Genomic DNA, 18,823 nt, shown 5'->3' with positions numbered 1-18,823 from the left:
TTCTATGCGAGCACTGCTCTAATGCTGCTTAGGTAGGGTACCTTGGGTATTTATTTCATTTTCTTCAAAGAGAATTTCATGTGCTTATGTCTACTTGCACAACTTGAATGATTCATCTTCACGTACCTTTGTTTTCTAAGATAAAGGAAGAAATTATACGATCCCAGTCTTCATTCTTGGTATCGAGCAGAACCAGGATCAGATCAAATCGACTTAAGAGGGGGCTGCCAAGGGCGATGTTCACAGACACGGATTCGTGGGTGTCATACTGGCCTTTGGGGTTAGTTGCTGCCAGGATGGTGGTCCTTGTGTTCAGCTTGCACACGAGGCTATTCAAAGAAAGGGTACAATTCACTGACTGTTGAGATTCAAATAAAAAGCAAAATTAAACTTGTTAATAGAAAGGGGCTACTCTTGTACCCTGAAAATCTAGAGACTTGTGTGTAAGAGGATGGGGAATGATACAAGGATGTATCAAAAACAACAGGGCTGAAGGAAGTACACTTACAGTAGCCTATCCTGAAGAGAAGTTACTACTGATTAAACACTTCTTATGCCCCTCCTATGAGCAGACCCCTCTGCTGGGTGCTAAGAGGTATACAAAACTAACTAAATATGAATACTGCTCTTAAGGAGCTTGCAATCTACAAGCCACAATGGTAAGAGAGGGAAGACTGTGGTACGTTCTAGAAGGATAAAGTTCCCAGGGGAAGTAAAGATAATGTATACTCATTTGTGTGGATGGAAAAGATGATTAGAGAAACATTATCAAGTAGCTTCATAACATCTGGACTTGAAGTGGGGGTAGACAGGTGTGTATATATATCCACACACCTACACATAAATATGCATGCAGACATACCACACACACATGCTTGTGAGACTGACGGTGAAGGGCAGGGGTAAGGGGGACTTTGGAGAATGGATAGTGGATGCAGCAAAACTTCCTATGTGTTCGCTTCTTTTGATTTTTCTAGAAGTGAAAGAAACAAGAGTCAGAAAGAGAGAGGGAGGGAGAGAAACAAAGGAAGTAAAAGACGGGCAGAGGGGGAAAGGAAATCAGGAAAAATAAGGATTGATTGGCATCATGCCTTTCGTTTGTTCTGCATATAACTGACACACTAAGACAATGTTACATTAGTTAAGTGATTTGACAAGTTTATACATTATGCTGTGTTCACCACAAGTGTAGCTGTTATCTGTCCCATTACATCGCTACCACAATATCACTGACTATATTCCTTACGTCCTGCTTTTTATTCCCATGACTTAACTCAATACACAAATGAACTAATTCCCTCTTCCTTTTGCCTGTTTTGCCCAAACTCCATGCCCCTTCCCTTTGGCAACCATCATCAGTTTGTTCTTTGTAGTTATAGTTCTGATTCTGCTTTTTTTTTTTTTTTTAAGATTTCATTTGTGAGTGGAATCATATATGGTATTTGTCTTTCTCAGTCTGACTTATTTCACTCAGCATAATATCCTCTAGGTCCACCCATGTTGTCTCAAATGACCAGATCTCATCCTTTTTAATGGCTGTGTAATATTTGGGTGTGTGCATGCATGCATGTGTGTGCGTACATACACATCACATTTTCCTTGTACATTTGTCTACTGACGGACACTTAGTTTGCTTCCATGTCTTGGCTGTTGTAAATAATGCTTCAATAAACATAAGAGTGCATGTATCTTTTTGAGTTAATGTTTTTGTTTTCCAACAGTGGAATTAATGGACCATATGGTGTTCCTATTTTTGATTTTTTGAGGAACCTCCATACTGTCTTCCACAAAGGCTATACCAAAGGTCACCGACAGTACATGAGGGTTCCTTTTTCTCCACATCCTCACTAACATTTGTTGTTTCTTATCTTTTTGATTTTAGCCATACTAACAGGTGATATCTCATGATAGTTTTGATTTGCATTTCCCTGATGATTAGTGACACTGAGCATCTTTTTATGTGTCTGTTGGCCATCTATATGTCGTCTTTGGAAAAATGTCTATTCAGGTCCAGAAAAATCGTAAACAATCCACCAGTAAAGTACAAGAATAAACAAATTTAGTAAAATGGTAAGATACAAAATTATTACCAAAAAATTTATAGCTTTTCCATACACTAACAATGAAACTGCAGAAAGAGAAATTTAAAAACAACACCATTTACAGCTGCACCAAAAAGAATAAAATACCAGGGAAGAAGCTTAACCAAAGAGGTGAATGACCTATACTGTGAAAACTATAAAACAGTGATGAAAGAAACTGAAGGCAACACAAACAAATGGAAAGATTTTCCAAGCTCATGGGTTGGAAGAACAAAAACTGTTAAAATGTCCACACTACCCAAAGTAATCTACAAGTTCAATGTAATCTCTAACAAAATACCAACATTATTTTTCACAAAACAGAATAATAAAAAAAATTGTATCGAATCACAGAAGACCCCAAATAGTCCAAACAATCCCGAGAAAGAACAAAGATGGAGGTATCACAATTCTAGATCTCAAGATATATTACAAAGCTGTAGTAACTGAAACAATAATGTACTAGCACAGAAAACCAGAAACACAGATCGATGGAACAGAACAGAGACTCCAGAAACAAATTCATGATTACACGGTCAGTTCATCTATGAGAAAAGAGGCAAGAATATACAATGGAAAAAAGACAGTTTTTTCAATAAATGGTTCTGTTAAAATTGGACAGCTACATGTAGAAGACTGAAACTGGACTACTTTCTAATACCATGAACAAAAATGAAATGGATAAAAGACCTAAGCATTAAACCTGAAGCCATAAAAATCCTAGAGAACATAAGCAGCAATTTCTCTGACATCAACCATAGCAACTCTTTTCTTTTTTTCTTTTCTTTACTTTTTATTCTCTCTCTCTCCTTCCTCCCTCTGTCCCTCCCTCCCTTCCTTCCTCTTTCTTCCAATAGATTTTATTTATTTATTTATTTATTTGAAAGAGAGAGAGAGAGTGTGTGTGTGTGTCTGCTTGCACAAGCAGGGAGGAGGGCAGAGGGGGAGAGAAAGGGATAAGCGGAGTCCACACTGAGCCCCTGAAGTGGGGCTCAATCTCAGGACCCTGAGATCATGACCTGAGCTGAAATGGAGTCAGACGCTTAACTGATTGCGCCACCCAAGTGCCCCATATAGCAACATTTTTCTAGATATGTCTCCTAAGACAAGGGAAATGAAAGCAAAAATAAACTATTGGGAATACATCAAAATAAAAAGCTTCTTCACAGCAAAGGAAACCACAAGGAAACAAAAGACAATTTACTGAATGGGAGAAGATATTTGTAAATGATAAATCTAGAGGGGGGGTTAATATCCAAAGTATATAAAGAGCTTACACAACTCAGCACCAGAAAAACCAAACAATCCAATTTAAAAATGGGCAGAAGACTTGAATAGTTATTTTTCCAAAGAAGACATACAGACAGCCAACAGACAGAAGAAAAACATCACGTTTCTGAGGAGAAACCGTGAAGGGCAGGCTGAGGAGGTCTGGGCACCGTGGGCAAGTTAGATGGCCAGGACCCATGGAGGAGCTGAGGCAATGGTAGGGGAAGGGGTACACAAGTCCTGAACAGAGAAGGGGCGCCAAGGGTACGGCTATGCCATAACTTAGATACTATTCTTAAGCTTATTAATGATGGCCAAGTCCCCAAAATAACATGGCATCTTCATTAAAATAACAAACGTAGAGACTTTTCTCTCTGTAAATCTGAATGCTCTCCACTCAATGGCCGTTTTTAGTTATAGCGGCATGTCTGCCTCTCAACAGTCACAGACCAGTGACATCAGCAAACATGTGCTACATTTGCTAATGTCTGATCTATTTCCAGTTGGCTTTAGCGATCAGCCCATGCCCTGAGACTAAAAAAGTATGAGAATCTTTATTTGTGGTAAATGGCACAAGACAACACTCATCAAAGAATGACAAACAAGGCACTAAAGCCCCCTTTAAAACCAAATCCCCTTTTAAAAAAGTTACTGAAAGGGGAAAATTCTGCACAGACAGTCAGCATCTTACAATTTACGTGCCAAAATGGCTTTGTAAAGGCAGTTGTTTAGAACTTGGAATCCAGTTTGCCGTAAAGAATGTAGTAAATTGTTCCTAACTAATCCCGCAAAACACATTTTATCCACTCTGAAGTGAGGCTGTTTGCCTTTATCATAGAAAGGAATATTGCTGGAATACTGGCAATGAGACAAAATACAACAGAAAAGAATTTAAAAAATTATTTTCATTGTGAGGTAAACTTGATTGCTCTTCCTCTCTCTGACCAATGAATAGATTTTAAGCCATTTCCTATGTGCAGAGGACAGGACTGAGAATTCAGGAAGGTGTACACTGGTCCCTGCCTTCAGTCAGTTTACAACAGAACTGCTGGAGGATGGGGAGGCACCGCACAGCGCCTGCCAAGCAGCGGATGATGGCATCCCCGTCAGCATTAGCATCAGAAAAACACTTCTGTGGAGGCTCCTGGGTATCAATGAGGTATATTATCTTAAAGATATCCATGATGTGAGAAGGAATATGAACAAACACACACAAAAAGAAGGTGGTGAATTATTCCTAATCAGGACAAAATGAAATAAGCTGAAGGAAGGGGGGTAAGGACAATTTTATGTGATGGAAAGGGCTTCCTGAGGAGCAGTTCGTGGAAATGGGAGCGATGAAAAACAGAGGAGCGGTCACCTGAAAGAGGGGAAGGTGGTGTCCGTGCCTGATGGCTACAGGTCTGTGACACAAACAAACAGTACTGCATTAAACACTGGATGGGGCTTTAGGAGATGCAGATACCCATACACAGTCGAATCCTAAGTACTTTGTGTATAGTGGTGGCTCACTGAGTAACTACTGAATGAACTCATGAATTAGGGTAAGGTGACAGTCATTTTTCCAACCCGTAGGACCTCTGCCTTCTCTGATAACAATAATAAAGGTAATTACCTTATCTGTAATGGCAAGCACTGTGCTAGGTTTTATGTATGAACACTCTCTCCCTAAGATGCACAATCACCTGAAAGGTAGATAACATATCACTGGCTTGGTAATATGGAACGTAGAAGTTAAAAGATATTAGTAACTCCCTGACAGGTGATAGAGAGCGGCAGAGCTGCCATTCAAACCCAGACCGGCTAGCTCCACAACCAGTGCTCTTTACCTGCAGACTGTCCCCCTGCCCCCTGCCCCCCAGTAGTGGACCATCTAGAACAGTTCCTGTGGTTGTAGAGAACCCCACCTGATGCTTTAGGTAGTCACTGACTTGCCTTATCTTCTTCCTATTGGATTCGATCCTCCTTGAGGGACTGTGACTTACTGTTAACCTCACCTGCCTTTCTCATATTAAATGCTTATAAACATCCACTAAATAATGGAAAATAAAAAATAAAGCTTTACCTAGTTCTGTGTTTCTAAAATTCAATGCCATTCTATAGCTACAGGTTTCAACAGCGATAAAATAATCATGCTAATATATATGTTTTTCTACATTTAGTTCAAGGAAGGAAAACATTTCAGCTTCTGGAAAAATCTACCTTTTAAAAAATTCAATTAATTAACATAGAGTGTATAATTAGTCTCAGAGTTAGAGTTTAGTGATTCATCAGTTGCACATAACACCAGTGTTTATTCCATCACGTGCTCTCCTTAATGCCCATCACCCAGTTACCCCATCCCTTCCACACTCTTCCCCTTCAGCAACCCTCAGTTTGTTTCCTGAGATTAAGAGACTCTTATGGTTTGTCTCCCTCTCTAATGTCATCGTGTTTTATTTTTCCCTCCCTTCTCCTGTGGTCCTCTGTTTTGTTTCTCAAACTCTACATGTGAGTGAAATCATATGATAATTTTTCTATTTTTAGTCCACTTGTTTATACTTTCCCCAAATCATAGTAATAACTTTTCTAGACATTGCAAAGTTAGGTCACATAAATTATTTTCACTGTTTCAGGCCCTCCGGGAAGTGCTTTTGTTTTTGCAATCCTCTCCCAGTATTCTCAGTGCATCCTTTAAGGGGTGATCCCCATCTCCATTCATGGCTTTAGTCACTGTTGATATGCTGGGACCCCTAAGTTCAGTGCTCGCTTGTGACAGTGGCTGCTATGTATTCACCAAACTTTGTTTCCCTTTCGCCCTAGGAGCAGAGCCAGACCGTGTTTCCCATCCTCTTTTATGGTCAAGTAGGACTGCAGGGAAGAAGTATTGCCAATGGAATGGGGGCGGAAGAACACATGCCATTTCCGGCGGGTGGGGGAGAGGGTAGTCCCTAAAAGCCTTCCCGTGTAACCCTCCTCCTCCTTCTCTCTCTTTGTCAGTACAGACAAGGATAAGGCCATGGAGTCAGAGAGCCACCTGAGGGAGGAAGCCTGGGTCCTGAGTGACTGTGTGGAGCAGAGTGTCCCACCCTCAACCTCATCTGACTGTGACATGAAGCAAGAAAAGCTTCCTTTGGCAAAATACTGCATGAAAGAGATGAGCATAGGAAAGAACTGACCAGTTCTCAAGCAGTAATGAAAGACAGTGCACAACTCAGAAAAGTGACATGTTAAAAGGTTGTAAAAAACAACTACTTCCAGACCCCAGAGAGTAAGAGCAAGACTGAAAAGGCTTTGAACAAGAGCCCCAGGAAATTTGCTCAGTTGTACAAAATGACCCAGGGTAAGTAAGGGTGAAGCCTTCAATTTTTTAGACAAAGGTCTTACTTTGGGCTGCTTTAACAAAATATCATTGACTGGGAGGCTTCAACAGCAGACATTTATTTCTCACCATTCTGGAAGCTGGAAGTACAAGGTCAAAGTGCTGGCAGATTCAGTTCCTAGTGAGAACCCTCTTCCTGGTTTGTAAACAGCTGCCTTCTCACAGTGCTCACATGGTCTTTCCTTGTTCTCTCTCTCTCTCTCTCTCTCTCTCTCTTTCTGTGTGTGTGTGTGTGTGTGTGTGTGTGTGTGTGTGTGTGTAAAGAAAGACAGAGAGAGAATTCTGGTCTCTCCTCTTCCCACAAGGACATTAATCCCACTACGGAGGCACTACCCTCCCTAAGGCCTCAACTCAATATTATCACATTGGGGATTACAGCTTCAGCATGTGGATTTGGGGGAATCACAAATATTCAGTCCATAATAGCTTCCAGTTTTTTTATTGTGGTAAAAGAATATTCATAACATGAAATTTACCGCCCTACTTATTTTTAAGTGTACTGTTCAGTGGTGTTAAGTATATTCATATTCACACTGTTGTACAGCTAATTTTCAAAACTATTTTCATCTTGCAGAACTGAAACTCTATACCCATTAAACCACAACTCCCCATTTCCCCCTCTTCCCAGTCCCTGGAAATCACCATTTTACATTCTGTCACTACGAATTTGACTACTCTAGAAATCCATATAAGTGTAATCATTCCATATTTTATCTTTTGGGGCTGACTTATTTCCCTAGTATACTTATGTCCTCAAGGTTCATCCCTGTTGTAGTAAATAGAATTTCCTTCCTTTTTAAAGCAGAATAGCATTTCATGTGTGCACGTGTGTGTGTGTGTATCACATTTTGTTTATGTATTTGTCCCTCCGTGGACACTCGTGTTGCTTCTACCTCATGGCCATTGTGCATAGTATTGCTGTGAACATTCCTCTTTTACTCATCCTAATGGTGGCTATATTCAGGCTGTCTAAAACTGAAGGCTTCACCCTTACTTACCCTGGATCATTTTGTACAAATGAGCAAATTTCCTGGGGCAAAGCCTTTTCAGTCTTGCTCTTCCTCTCTGGGGTCTGGAAGTAGTGGTTTTTTACAAGAAGAAAACAAAAACCCGACAAACCAGGCTCGAGAATCTGTGAAGTAAAGAACTCTGGATCCTGGCACAACCAATTGGTGGGAAGCAAAGAGATGAGAGGTTTCTTTCCAGGGAATGTGTGCTGCCCAAAAAACCACAACCCCCCCTCTAAAGAAATCCTCTGTTGCTTTCAAGTTGTAAAACAACCTGGGGCAGAAAGGGCACCAGAAGTGCAAGCAAAAGAAGGCAAAACAGATAAAATGGACTTCACCAAAATTAAAAACTTTGTGCTTCAAAGGGTGCTATCAAAGAAGTAAAGAAACCCACAGAATGAAATTATTTGCATATCATATATCTGTGAAAGGACTTATATCCAGAACATACAAATATCTCCTAAAACTCAACAATAAAAGGACAAATAATCCAGCTCAAAAATGGGCAAAGGATTCAAATAGATATTTCTCCAATGAAACTACACAAATGGCCAATAACATGTGAAAAGATGCTCATTAAATAAGTCGTTAGGGAAACGCGAATCAAGACCACAGGTGGGATACTACTTTAGATACTAGGATTGTTATAATTACAAAGACAACAAATGTTGGCTAGGATGTAGAGAAATGGGAACCTTCTTGCAATGCTCAAGGGACTGTAAACTGGTACTGTGGCATTAGAAAACAGTTTGATGGTTCCTTAACAAGTTAAATATGGTTCTCATATGAGCTGGTAATCCCTCCTATTATATACCCAAGAGCAATGAAAACATATATGCACATAAAACTTGTATGTGAATCTTCTTAGTAATATTCATAATAGCCAAAAAGTAGAAACAGCCCAAAGTTCCATCAACTGATGAATGGATAAACAAACTGTGGTTTAGTCATATAATGGAGTACTATTTGGCCATGAAAAGGAACAAACTATAGGTCCATGCAACAACTTGGATGAACCTTGGGAACATTATGCTAATATTCTTCAGGACCAGTCCTGAAGACTAACGTGCTCTAGGACAGAAGGGGCCAGGGCTCCTGAGTAACTTCGTGGGCTAGAACTCCTCTCCCACATACAGATGAGCCAGACACAACTTAGACTGCGCTAAGCCACTGTCTGCTAGTGCAGTGAGCCTACCCTGAATAAATGACAAATCTCTCTAATGAGCACCAGATCCTTTGGCTGTGGCAAAAACTACTCCAATGTTTGAGCGGTCTCCTCGCCAAAAGAATTAGGCCAAAAAATAGCCTGCAATGCAATAGTCACATATGTTTCTAGATCATCCAACATTTCTAGAAGGGTAAGAATCCTCACAAAAATATACAAAATAAGACTATGTTAATAATACCCCCACAATTCATTAGATACATATTTGATAATCTTGAATGCTAGGTATACACACCCTCTCCTCTTTTTCATAAGGTTGATAAAGCTAGATTGATTCAATGAAGGGTAACGAAAAGGTCACAGGCCAGGACAGGAGTCAATGTACTGCTTATACAGAGCATCTAGAAAGAACAGAAACTCTTGAAGTACATGATGTGAATGTACATCTTCACATCCTGGTGGCATGCTCCAAGGGACACTGTTTGACTTGCTTCAGAGCGTCCTCAGTCCCCTAGGAGTCAGAGTCCTCTCAGTGGGGTGGCAGGGAGGACTTGTTGCCACCTCTCCCTGTCTCCCTGCCTGAACCTGGGACTGATGTGAGGTGGAGGCGACCAGAGATGCAGCTTCCCAAGATCCAGAGGAAGAGGCAGCCAGGTAGCCTGGAGTGCAGAGCAATCTTACCTGGGAGCAGGGGTTCCTATGCCCAGTTCATCAATGAGAACCAAGGTGGGTTTTAATAATAGAGTTCCAGGTCCCATCTCTGAGAGTCTGATGTGTAGGCTGGGCATGGCCTAGGAAACTGAAGATCAGCTGAGTGGGACTGGTGCTGTGGCTCTTCTATGACCGTTAGAATCTCATGTAAAATAAACGCCTACTTGTCTGTCTTGCTACGAAGTTCTGAGCATCTTGAGAACAAAGGCTCTGTCTTTTGGTCTTTGTGGTTTGAGTAGCTAGCAGAGAGCATGACATTGCTCAGTGCTCAAGATACGTTTACTGAGCAAAACAATAAATTGCCAAATGGCTGTTTTTAAAATTTAGACTGTATTTCCTACCTAGCCTTGTGAGTATAATTTAGTAGCACCAAATATATAATTGCAATATCAGATTTTTCCCTATAATGGTTCTTAGCAAATAGCAAAGGAATCCTCTATTACTTAAGAGTCTACTGACACCCCGCCCTGGAATTCTAACTCTGTGCAGTGTGTGCAAAGAGACACATTAAAAACAAGCAAGCAAGCAAGCAAGGAAACAAACACCTGAGAAATTTCCTGCAGCCTTGGAGGTCAGCCAGATACTCTGATTCAGTGGTTCATACTAATATCCTTAAAGGATATTATAATTCAAATTTTAAAAAATCCTTCACATATGTGGAACTTGAGAACCAAGGCAGAGGAGCATAGGGGAAGGGAGGGAAAAATGAAACAAGATGAAACCAGAAAGAGAGACAAACCATAAGACACTCTTAATCTCAGGAGACAAACTGAGGGTTACTGGAGGGGAGGAAGGTGGGAGGGATGGGGTGGCTGGGTTACGGACATTGGGGAGGGTATGTGCTATGGTGAGTGCTGTGAATTATGTAAGACTAATAATTCACAGACCTGTACCCCTGAAACAAATAGTACACTATATGTTAATAAAAAAAAAAAAATCCTTCACAAAGTAATCAGACTTTAGTCACTTGAAACATGAGAAAAAGAAAGAAAGCAAAAACAGACGCATTTAAGAATTCCTAAATGTGATGTTATAAGGTATCAAACATCTTAAAGAAAAACATGAAGTGTTCTCAGAAAAAAGGACTCAGTACATCTGGATGGTGTTAGCTTTTGTACTGCTGGCTAAATGAAGAAGTCTTTGAACTGAGGAGTGAGGAGTAGGCAAGGTCTTTTAAGGGTAAAATTCAGAGTATCTTTATTTTGCTTTGGTAGAATACATGATTAAGTATTCCCTTTTCACAGGTAACCCTTCTAATCTGCTTACTAATTAACAACTTGATATGCTTCATGTCTCTAGAGACATTTTCTCAAGAGCTCTGAATTTGGCAAATAACTGTATACTTTGCATCAGGAAGATTAACAGGCTTCTAATTAAGGAGAGAATGAACTGAAGATTCTGAAAACTGTTAGCCAAAAAATGTGATGAGCTCCTGTTGGGAGGCAGACATAAACTCTTTCATAAACTGCACAGTGGCACACAGATTAGGTGCCATGAAAAATGAACATGAGGGGCGCCTGGGTGGCTCAAGTCGGTTAAGCAGATGCCTTCAGCTCAGGTTGTGATTCTGGGGTCCTGGGATCGACACCCACGTTGGCCTCCCTGCTCTGTGGGGAGTTTGCTTCTCCCTCTCCCTTTGCCCATGCTCTCTCTCTGTCTCGCATGCACGTGTGTTCTCTCTCTCACTCTCTCTCAAATAAAATCTTAAAAAAAAGAAAAAGAAAGATAGAAAGAAAAATGAACATGAACTACAGGAGAACTTAAGAATGTTTCTGTTATTCCCACCACCAAGCAGATGATACGTACACACTGTGCACTGAAGGCGCACTTGACAGCCATCCCAAGAACAAAATCAGTATGTGCTATTCTTGCACTGTTCCCTAAGTGACATTATGTCAAAGGACAGTTCCTCCAGCTGGAGGAAAAGTACCACATAATTGGTGGTAGATGTGATCTGGGGACAAACTGTAAAACCTAATACAGAGCTTGAACAGGTGTGACTAAGTAGTGTCTTTATAAATCCCAACACCCTTTCTACCTAGCTCTTTGAGACCCACTGAGCTTGAGACCCTCCTCATTCAGAAGTAGCTCCTATTAGATGGAGGAACTGTAGTCACCAGGCTATTCTGTCTGCCCAAACTATTGCTCCCAGCACTGACAAGCCGACCAGCTCGGACAACTGCCAGAGGACTTGATATGTATTGCTTAAGTGATTCTTTTGTCTTCAGTATACAGGAGTTCTGGACAGGCCAGTCACTGGAATGTTCGTGAAGCCTCTAACTCCACAGACCCTTCTTTGTGAACTGTCTTGCAGGAACAGTGGGCCAGACCAGAAAGTGGGAACCAACTAACGGCAGTCACTCCCCGAGCTGCTCAGAGGCCTCGAACTGCTGCTGGATGAGTCTACTAGGGACAATGTAATCCACCCTCTTTTGAGGGTATCTGAAACGGACACAACAGGGAGAACTGAACTACTAAAGAGAACTGAACGAGTCTGAAAAATCCACAAACACACACACACAGAGAAACAGTCACAGGAAAATATCTGAATCACAATAATGGGAGAACAAGAATGCCTGCTATTTTATACCTACTTTGCACAGACTCCCATTCCCCAAATTATGTTCCAGCCAAAGGAAGCAGCTTTTTTCCTGTCCCTCAGTGAAAAGGGGGTTTTAATGATAGCCTGATATAGAACTATTGTGAAAAGAAATGGGTTATTACTTGCACAATACTTAGAATAGAGCCTAGCACCTAATAAGTACTAGATAAATACAGATATCCCTTATTATCCAAACTCCTGCTTTCTGAAAAAGGAATATGAATATAGCAAGATAAATTTTCTGATAAATTTCTTATACCCAAATTCTGGAATAAAATAGATTTGGCTAGAGATACTTGTGTTACTTATTATAGTTAAGCACCTCATCATGTGCCAGATACCACACTGTGTGATTTACCAACCTTCTTTTTCAATTTTATTGAGTTCCATTTGACATGTAACATTATATAAACTCAAGGTATATGACACATTGATATGCTACACTTACATATTGTAATAGGTTACCATTGTAGTGAAAGTTAGCACTTCCATCATGTTACTTAATTACCATTTCTTTTTTAATAGTGAGAGTGATTAAGACCTAGTCTCAGAGTGCCTGTTTGGCTCTCTCTGTTAAACCTCTGACTCCTGGTTTTGCCTCATGATCTCGGGGTTGTGGGATCAAGCCCCATGTTGGGCTCTGTGCTCAGTGTGGTGTCTGTCTAAGGTTCTCTCTCTCCCTCGGCTCTCCCCACCAGCAAAATAAATAAATCTTAAAAAAAAAAAAAAAAAAAGATCTAGTCTCTTAGCAAGTTTGATGATTATAATATAATACTGTTGTTTATATTCACTATACTATGCATTAGATCTCCAGGACTGGTCTACCAGTTGTAAGTTTGTACCCTTAAAAAACATCTTTCTTTCTTCCCCAACCTCCAGGCCCTGACAACTACTACTTTACTCTCTATTTTTATGAGTTTGATTTTTTATAATGCTATAGATAAGTGATATCATACAGTATTTGCCTTTCCGTCTGACTTATTTATAATGTCCTCAAGGTCCATCCTTGTCAAATGGCAGATTTCCTTTTTTTCTCATGGCTGAATCTATTCTACTGTATATACACATACCACATCTTTTTTATCCATTCATCTGTTGGTAGGCACTTGGGTTGTTTCCATGTCTTGGCTATTGTGAAGCACGCTGCAGTAAACAAGCCAGTGCAGGATATCTCCTCGATATCCCATTTTCATTTCTTCTTGTGTCCACCCAGAAATGGGACTGCTGGATCATGTAGTAGTTCTTTTCTAATTTTTTAAGGAACCTCCATACTATTTTCCATAGTGGCTACACCAATAATACATTACTACCAACAGCGTACAAGGGTTTCCTTTTCTCCACATCTTTTCCAGTACTTGTTATCTCTTGTCTTCTTGGTGATAGCCATTCTAACAGGTATGAGATGATATATCTCATTGTGGTTTTGATTTGCATTTCCCCAATGGTTAGTGATGTTGAGTACCTTTTCATGTACTGTTGGCCATCCCTATGTCTTCTTTGGAAAAATGTCTATTTAGTTCTCTGCTCATTTTTTAATCTGATTGTTTGCTGTATGAGTTCTGCATGTATCTCAGATATTAACCCTTTATCTAATATATGGTTGGCAAATATTTTCTCCCATTCCATAGGCTGCCTTTTCAAGATACTGTTGCAGCAGGACATGTTCTACATGATAGAGCTGGATACAAGCATGCAGTCCCAGACCAAGTCAAGGCACCTGTTCCTCTTTGAGTAGTACATTGTCATCTTTAGCAAACTACTTAGAAGGGGTCCTTCACCCCAGTCTACATGTTTGAAAGGAGAATCATGACTAATTACTTGCTCCCAGATGAGAACATGGACAGTGACCCCAGCGAGTCTGCACTCACAAAGAGGGAGGGAGACTTCTGAGCAGATCATTCTGCAAGCCATCAATACTGACATCCAGTGAATTTGCGCACAGGACACTAATCAAGTCTTAGAAACACAGTAACACCCCTTAAATGCTGCCATGGGACCTCATTCATCAAAGACTACTATGTGCTGAAGGGGGATGACATCGGTGCGAACCAAGGTGAGGCGGTCCTTGTCCTCACTGTCAACACGTGCCTGATGTTGTCAGCCTGCTAGCAACCATCCCCTCATAGCTGAGGCCTGGGTCCTGGTGTCCCTCACCAAAGCTAGACAGCAAAAAACAGTGACAAGAGCACTAAATAAGTGCCGCATGGGATTCTCGAGCAGTATGTGGATTTAACAAACTGAAAACCCACCCCAAAATATGAGCATATGGTAGGAATCACTGCTGCTTATTCTCAGTGGTACCACTGGAATCACATGCAGCAGGTCATCCAGCCCAGACCTTTCCGATTTTTGTTGTTGGGGGTGGTGGTTTTTCTTCCCTTTTTACTTATAATTTTTTCTTTTCTTATAATTTTCTCTTTTTTTCTCTTTTCCTCCCTAGTTTTCATTAAGAAACCTCCTGAAGGGACGCCTGGGTGGCTCAGTTGGTTAAGCAGCTGCCTTCGGCTCAGGTCATGATCCCAGCGTCCTGGGATCGAGTCCCACATCGGGCTCCTTGCTCCGCAGGGAGCCTGCTTCTCCCTCTGACTCTGCCTGCCACTCTGCCTGTGCTCGCTCTTACTCTCTCTCTCTCTGACAAATAAATAAATAAAATCTTTAAAAAAAAAAAAAAAGAAAAAGAAAAGAAACCTCCTGAAGCCTTAGGTGATGCAAAGTCTGCCTTCCGTTGCTCCATATGCCCACAGGAGTCAATGGACTGGACTTCTATTTTTCCTGTAGTCAGTTACCCACATATATATATACCTGAAGGTGGTTTTTCCCCCTTCAAAACAAGGAGTTTAGACATCAACTAAAGAAGAAGTAAAATGAATCATCAGCTTTAAGCATCAGCATGAGCATTCTATAGGAGAATTCCAGTTAGCGGGTCCTAACCACTAGAGAGAGCCAATTGAGGTTGAAAGACCCAAAGACGCTCACCTTCAGAGAAAGTATCCAAGTCACAATAATGGGAGAGCAGGTTTGAAGGTGAGTACCCTTCGATACTCACGTGGCAATGACACAATACAGCTGCTATTTTATATCTACTTTCAACAAACTCCCATTTTCCAAAATACATTCCAGCCATCAAAAGGTACAGCTTTTGCCACCCAAGGTACCGTAGGCCTAAGGTGCACTTTGGGTAACAAGAGCTCTTCTCATTATAACTTTAAAGGGCCTTCTCAGCCATCATTCACCCTGTAGCACTCGATATTTCATCATGTTTTGGCTGACAGATCAAAGATCCTGGACAGATGGAGGAGCCTAATGATGATGGTGACAATGGCCCATAGTCACTTATCACAATTTCAAAATCCAAAAAGTTCTGGAAGAGCAAGTTGTTCATAGTTAATTTGTCAGGAAAAGCTGACCTAAATTGATGTGTCTTTATTCCATTTAGTGTGAAGTTTCATAAGCTTCACCTCAATAGAATGAAAATGTCTGATTACAGGATGCTGTCTCCGGTGTGGCTAGTAGGTTTCATAATATAGACATATGCACCGTTACTTTCCTAAAATGAAAACAAAAAAATCTGAATTCCAACATGTATTTGGCCTCAAGGGTTTCTAAATAGAATTACAGACCTATAACAATAATTTAACTGCATTTATTATAGGTCAGATTATATCAGAAGCCCTTTACACAGATTAACTCATTTAATTTTCACAGTAGCCCTCTGAAATGGAGTAATTCTCATCATCTTATCAAAGAAAAAGGCAAGATAGAGTAGTCCAGTAAATTGTCAGTAATTAGCTAGCAGGTAGTAGAGCTGAAACCTCAACCCAGCCAGACTAGCTCAGATTCTTCCTCTTAATTATTATAATTCTTTCATACCCAATGTGTTCTTGTAGTCACTAAAAAAAGAGGTGGAGCCCTTAACGCAGTTTCCTGAACTTGTTCCATGTCTAGCATAGATCACATTCAATATTTCATGATGTAACTTGAAACCATATTTTATATATGTATATGTTCTGCAATCAATCAGCCTTTGTCATGGCTGGGGTTTACAGCATCCCATGGGTGGTATCTTAAGTGTTATCTATTTACTCATTAGATGCCTGAATTCCTTACACAAATCTTTTCTAGTCTATACTTGAAGGACCACATAACCTTACACGCCGCCTTTTTGACTTCTAGGCAGCTCTAACCACTAAGATGTCTTCCTTGTACTAATTCTAAAACACTTCCCTGGATTTTCTGGCTATTGATTCCGAAGGATATAGAAAAGTTTAATTCCATCTCTGCATATTTGAACCCTTTAAAACAATTATAGAAAAGTATTTCTCCAATTACTCTTTCTAGAAATGGTTCAAAGAAAACATGGGTAATATTTTAAAATACACAGCAGAAGTTGGTATGAGTTGAATGAGAAAGAATAGCTTAAAAAATAAAATGTTGATTTCCAGGTTTCCAGAGGATGATGGCAGCTACTTATGTCTAAATTTCTCCACATATCCTTCAGAGACCTTACAGATAATCAAGGGAGCAAATAAACCCATAAAACAAAACTAAAAAATAAGAGTGAGAGAGAATACTGCAGTGTTCAACGTACATGGAAATCAACAAACAGACATTAAAATCTGGCAGAGCTAATTTAGAGCCCACAAGGCCACAGAAAGATCAGTCGAGACTAAGTGAAAAGGAGAAGAGACCAGTGGGTTCCTCATAATGGTGGAATATAGCTAACATCACCCTTAGAGGGATAGAGTTCCACAGAGAACAGGGAAATATTGAGAAAAGGTTTGAAACCTTGAGGATCAAAGCAGTGACTACTGGGGAATAGAAAGGGGGACCTGAAAGTTCTTGAGAGCAGTGGTGGCTTTCTTGGGAAAGCTCCTGGAATAGATGGCAGTGACCAGCAAAGGTCAGTAGTCCCTTGGAGTCGTGGTGATCAGGGGAAGGGGAGGTAAGCAGTGGATGTTAAAGATCCTACTAAACAAATAAGAAACAGAATCAGAAGACACATCAACCACTCCCTTAACCTTCAGAAAAAAACACTATCTGTTAAGTAATAGGGGCTCACGGAGATTACTCTGAACTAAAAACTAGTACATCCTCCAAACTTCTCACCATCACCATTATAGAATAACTATTATTGATTTAGGAAAAGATAAGACATTTTAAAAGTAAAGGAAATAACATGCAACATCTATATAAAACTACTTTAAGAATCAAAATACCTCAGGGGATAAAACCCCTTTCCAATAACCTGCCATAAAACCCACAAAGCAGAAGAAATCTGTACATAATCTGCTCAATTTAATGTCCTTAAACAAACATTTGCATATGTGAAAAAACACTCCAAATAAGAAATTCAAGAACTCAAAACAGAAAAGTACAAAAAAGAAGATGTATATCCAGAGATGACTCAGGGAAGAAAAGTAAGAGAGAGAGAAGACAAAATAATTTCAGGGACGCCGGGGTGGCTCAGTCACTAGGCGTCTGCCTTCGGCTGGGGTCGTGATCACAGGGTCCTGGGATGGAGCCCAGTGTCGGACTCTGCTCGGCAGGAGGCCTGTTTCTTTTTCTCCTACTCCCCCAGCTTGTGTTCCCTCTCTCACTGTTTCTTTCTCTTTCTCTCTCTCTGTCAAATAAATAAATCTAAAAAAAAAAAAAAAAAATTCAGAAATGAACATTCAAATCTGAGACACCAAAGACTCAAGACTGGAAATATAATAAAGAGTGCTATGAGGAGGCATAAAAACACCAAGAGAATAAAAACAAAATGCAAAAGAGCTAAAAACTTGTCTAAGATACAAGTTGGTTGCTACAGAATCTAGGCAAAGAAGACCTAAACTATATGTGATTAGATTTCTGAAAAACAAAAACATGGGACAGAGCTTATATATATAAAACTGTAATTCAAGAAAAAATTCAGAAAGAATTTTATATTTCAAAGGGCCCACTAACATCTAGACAAACCGACCATGAATAATCAACTGACACATAGCCTAGTAAAAATATTATATTTAAAAAAAGAAAAGAAACCCTTCTGGGCCTTCAGGCAAGAAAATCAAATCACCTACAAAGCAAAGGATATCATAACGGCATCATATTTGCCAACAGCAATGCACATAGCAAGACTACAGAAAAGAAAGTGTAAGTCCCTATAGGTCTTCATATCCAGCCAAGCTGTTTTCAAGTATCGAAGCTATGAAAAATAGTTTGAAACCTGTACAAACTCAGTGTAGTATTCAGGAGCCCTTTCCAAGGATAAGCTTCATTTAAGTAAGAGATGTCAGTGATGTTCTGGATTGATGGTGAGCACCGAAGACAGTTAATTTTAGATCAAAGATCAAAACACAAGAAGGGATACAAGTAGAAGAGTATGTGTTATCTGTCCTGTCAAAGTATAAATAATACAATCCTTTTTTTAATAGTAAAGAGAAGGGAGGAGGGGGAAAGTACAACTCATTGATTATCACACATGTAACAGACTCAAAGGTATTATTTAAAACTCCCAACTGAGGATAAAGGGGCTGCTGGCATTATAAAAGTTTTTTTTTTTTTTAAAGGTAAGTCCTAGAATAGCTGTTGGCAAACTTCAGGTGGCAGGTCAAATCCACTTCACCTGTTTTTGTAAATAAAGTT

The 18,823-nt window shown here is 40.1% G+C and overlaps 1 protein-coding gene across 4 annotated transcripts in view; it reads right to left on the bottom strand.

Moving 5' to 3' along the window:
- MCM9 (minichromosome maintenance 9 homologous recombination repair factor) overlaps positions 1–18,823 on the bottom strand; it is a 91,566-nt gene that overhangs the window by 10,310 nt on the left and 62,433 nt on the right. For all 4 annotated transcript variants that reach the window (XR_009354671.1, XM_059177717.1, XM_059177719.1 and 1 more), the window contains one exon: positions 127–329. Coding sequence is in view for 3 of the 4 variants with exons in the window: in XM_059177717.1 (XP_059033700.1) it covers positions 127–329 (203 nt within the window). In the remaining variant the exon portion in view is untranslated. The remainder of the gene's footprint in view (positions 1–126; positions 330–18,823) is intronic.

Source organism: Mustela lutreola, chromosome 6 (genome assembly GCF_030435805.1).
Source record: "Mustela lutreola isolate mMusLut2 chromosome 6, mMusLut2.pri, whole genome shotgun sequence".
NCBI classification, from domain to species: Eukaryota; Metazoa; Chordata; class Mammalia; order Carnivora; family Mustelidae; genus Mustela; species Mustela lutreola.
The sequence above is the reverse complement of the archived record's forward strand: the minus strand, read 5'-3'. Positions and strand labels throughout refer to the sequence as shown.